This window comes from Nuphar pumila, chromosome 14, assembly GCF_984573655.1.
Source record: "Nuphar pumila chromosome 14, dmNupPumi1.hap1.1, whole genome shotgun sequence".
Lineage (NCBI taxonomy): Eukaryota > Viridiplantae > Streptophyta > Magnoliopsida > Nymphaeales > Nymphaeaceae > Nuphar > Nuphar pumila.
This window is the reverse complement of record NC_143262.1, coordinates 13,664,417-13,666,444: the sequence shown is the minus strand read 5'-3', so window position 1 is coordinate 13,666,444 and position 2,028 is coordinate 13,664,417. Positions and strand designations below refer to the sequence as shown.

Below are 2,028 nucleotides of genomic sequence, written 5' to 3'. Positions count from 1 at the left end.
TGAAATGGATAATTTGAGCACATGCTCTCTCTCTCTCTCTCTCTCTCTCTCTCTCTCTCTCTCTCTCTCTCTCCAACACCATAACTATCATCTTCCAATAATTTTATTCAGTCTTTCTAATGGAAACGTAGAACAGCACAGATATGTAACTTTTTTCTTGACAAGTTTGGACTTATTCGCAGCTTTCCTTTCCAAACTTACTAGGAAAAAAAAAGGAAAGAAGGGAGGGAAGACATTTCTCTACTCTTTCATTTGCAGTCCTTCTCTTCTTAAGAAATTATTTCTACGCTTTCTCATGCATCAAAAAAGTTTCAAAATCTAGATAAATGATCAAATTCAGAGTGTTACATGCAAAAATAACCCCTCCATTTCATTTCACAAAACATACCATTTTTACAAGAGAATCGCCCAGATCCCAATACCGAGAAATTAGAAAGAGAAAAAAAGAAGATTGACAAGGGCAAAAGATAAAAAAAACAGAACCATGAACAGAAACATCTATAAAAAAAAGTACCATCTAAATGGACAAACAATCAGCGTGTCAATTTCTCTACAACCCCCACCTTGATCTACACAATACATGGGCTCTCTACCATTCTTCAGTTCCCTTCCTGCTGCTCTCGCTCCTCCTCTCCCTCTTCTTCTTCCCCAATATCCTTTTTCTCCTGCACATACCAACCAAAAGAAGACTGTTCATTCTCCTCTCTCCAACCCCATATCTTCCTCTCATCTCTCGCATCAATATCTGGCTGGTTTTTCTTTGGTGGCACTGCAACAGTGGTGGATTTCTTCAAACCCAAGATCTTCTTCCATCTTCTGCATCCTCCTTTGGGTGGTCTAGGTGATGGGTCTTCATCAGCAACACATAACTCATCCCTGAGGGTCAACTTCTTCCCATTGGAAGTCCCCTTGGTGTCATCATCCTTGAAGGGGAGAAGCCTCCCTTGGAAGAAAAGCTGGTCTGCTGTCAACATTGTGTAGTTGCTCACAGAGAACTCAAAGTTTGTGTCCTCCGGCGAGGCCCCCACAGGCCTGTCCCGCTTGGTGCACCCACCACCCAGATGGTCAGCTGCTGCCTCCACAAAATCATTGGAGAAGGATATTCTTGGGCTCAAGGGTGCACAGAATGCCTGATGCTCTGTGTTGAACATCTCCAAGCACGCCATGCATCAACTGCAATCTTTCTCTCTCGCGTGCGCGCCCAAAGCTTGGGGGACTCGGGGGTGAACCCACATGTATTTATACATGCACATTCATGTCAATGGCTCATGCATGTGTGTGCATGTACTCTTTGACCATGCCATATAAATTATTCAACCATGTCACCCCATCAGCAGATAAGCATTAATATTGTCATTGATTTGTTCAATAGTACAGCTATGAAGGGTCGTACAGCTATGCACAATGTAAGTGTAGTTTCGGTTTTTTACATTGGTCAAAGTCAGAAAAGCAATTTTAGCTTCATTAGACTCACTCAAACAATTTTGTAAAATAAATAATTAATTAACTAATACATCCATAATAAGACCCCTCCTCTTGAAACCTACAAATTCGATACCAAAACATAAGAACACAAAGAAAACTCCAAGTAACTATAAAAAAGAATAACAAATAAACAGAAAACCTCTCAAAACTTCTCCCCTTAAAAGCTTCAACTAGGCCCAATTTATAGAAGAGAGACTTGAAACCTTAAATTTTAAAGAGTTAATATTTGGTGCTATTGAAGGCACAGAACTATTGAGTACAAATCGCCTTTTTTCATATATTTTAGATTTTTTTATAAATCAAACCTAATTGACATGAATTTTTTAAGGGCTTAAAAAAGAATGGCCCACGATGCACGATGACTCAAAAAAATCATATTTTTTACATTGAAATAACATGATCCAGGCTTGATCCTTAACAAAACAAACCACATGCTGAACATATCTATATCGTCAGATTATTTGAACGTATGAATTTCAGCTCAATAATTTTGTGTCTTCAATAGCACCAAATATTAACCCATTCTTAAATATGGATCAAGTA

At 38.9% G+C, this 2,028-nt stretch overlaps 1 protein-coding gene across 1 annotated transcript; it reads right to left on the bottom strand.

The window, feature by feature from the left end:
• Nucleotides 1-344: 344 nt before the first annotated feature.
• LOC149816437 (uncharacterized) lies at nucleotides 345-1,204 on the bottom strand. Its single transcript, XM_089987943.1, has one exon. The coding sequence runs from the start codon at nucleotides 1,164-1,166 to the stop codon at nucleotides 600-602; it is 567 nt and encodes a 188-aa protein (XP_089844069.1). The 5' UTR covers nucleotides 1,167-1,204; the 3' UTR covers nucleotides 345-599.
• Between the last annotated feature and the right edge of the window lie 824 nt (nucleotides 1,205-2,028).

Excerpts from the sequence above, each read along its gene's own strand:
- LOC149816437 (XM_089987943.1), bottom strand. The coding sequence starts at position 1,166 with ATGGCGTGCTTGGAGATGTTCAACACAGAGCATCAGGCATTCTGTGCA.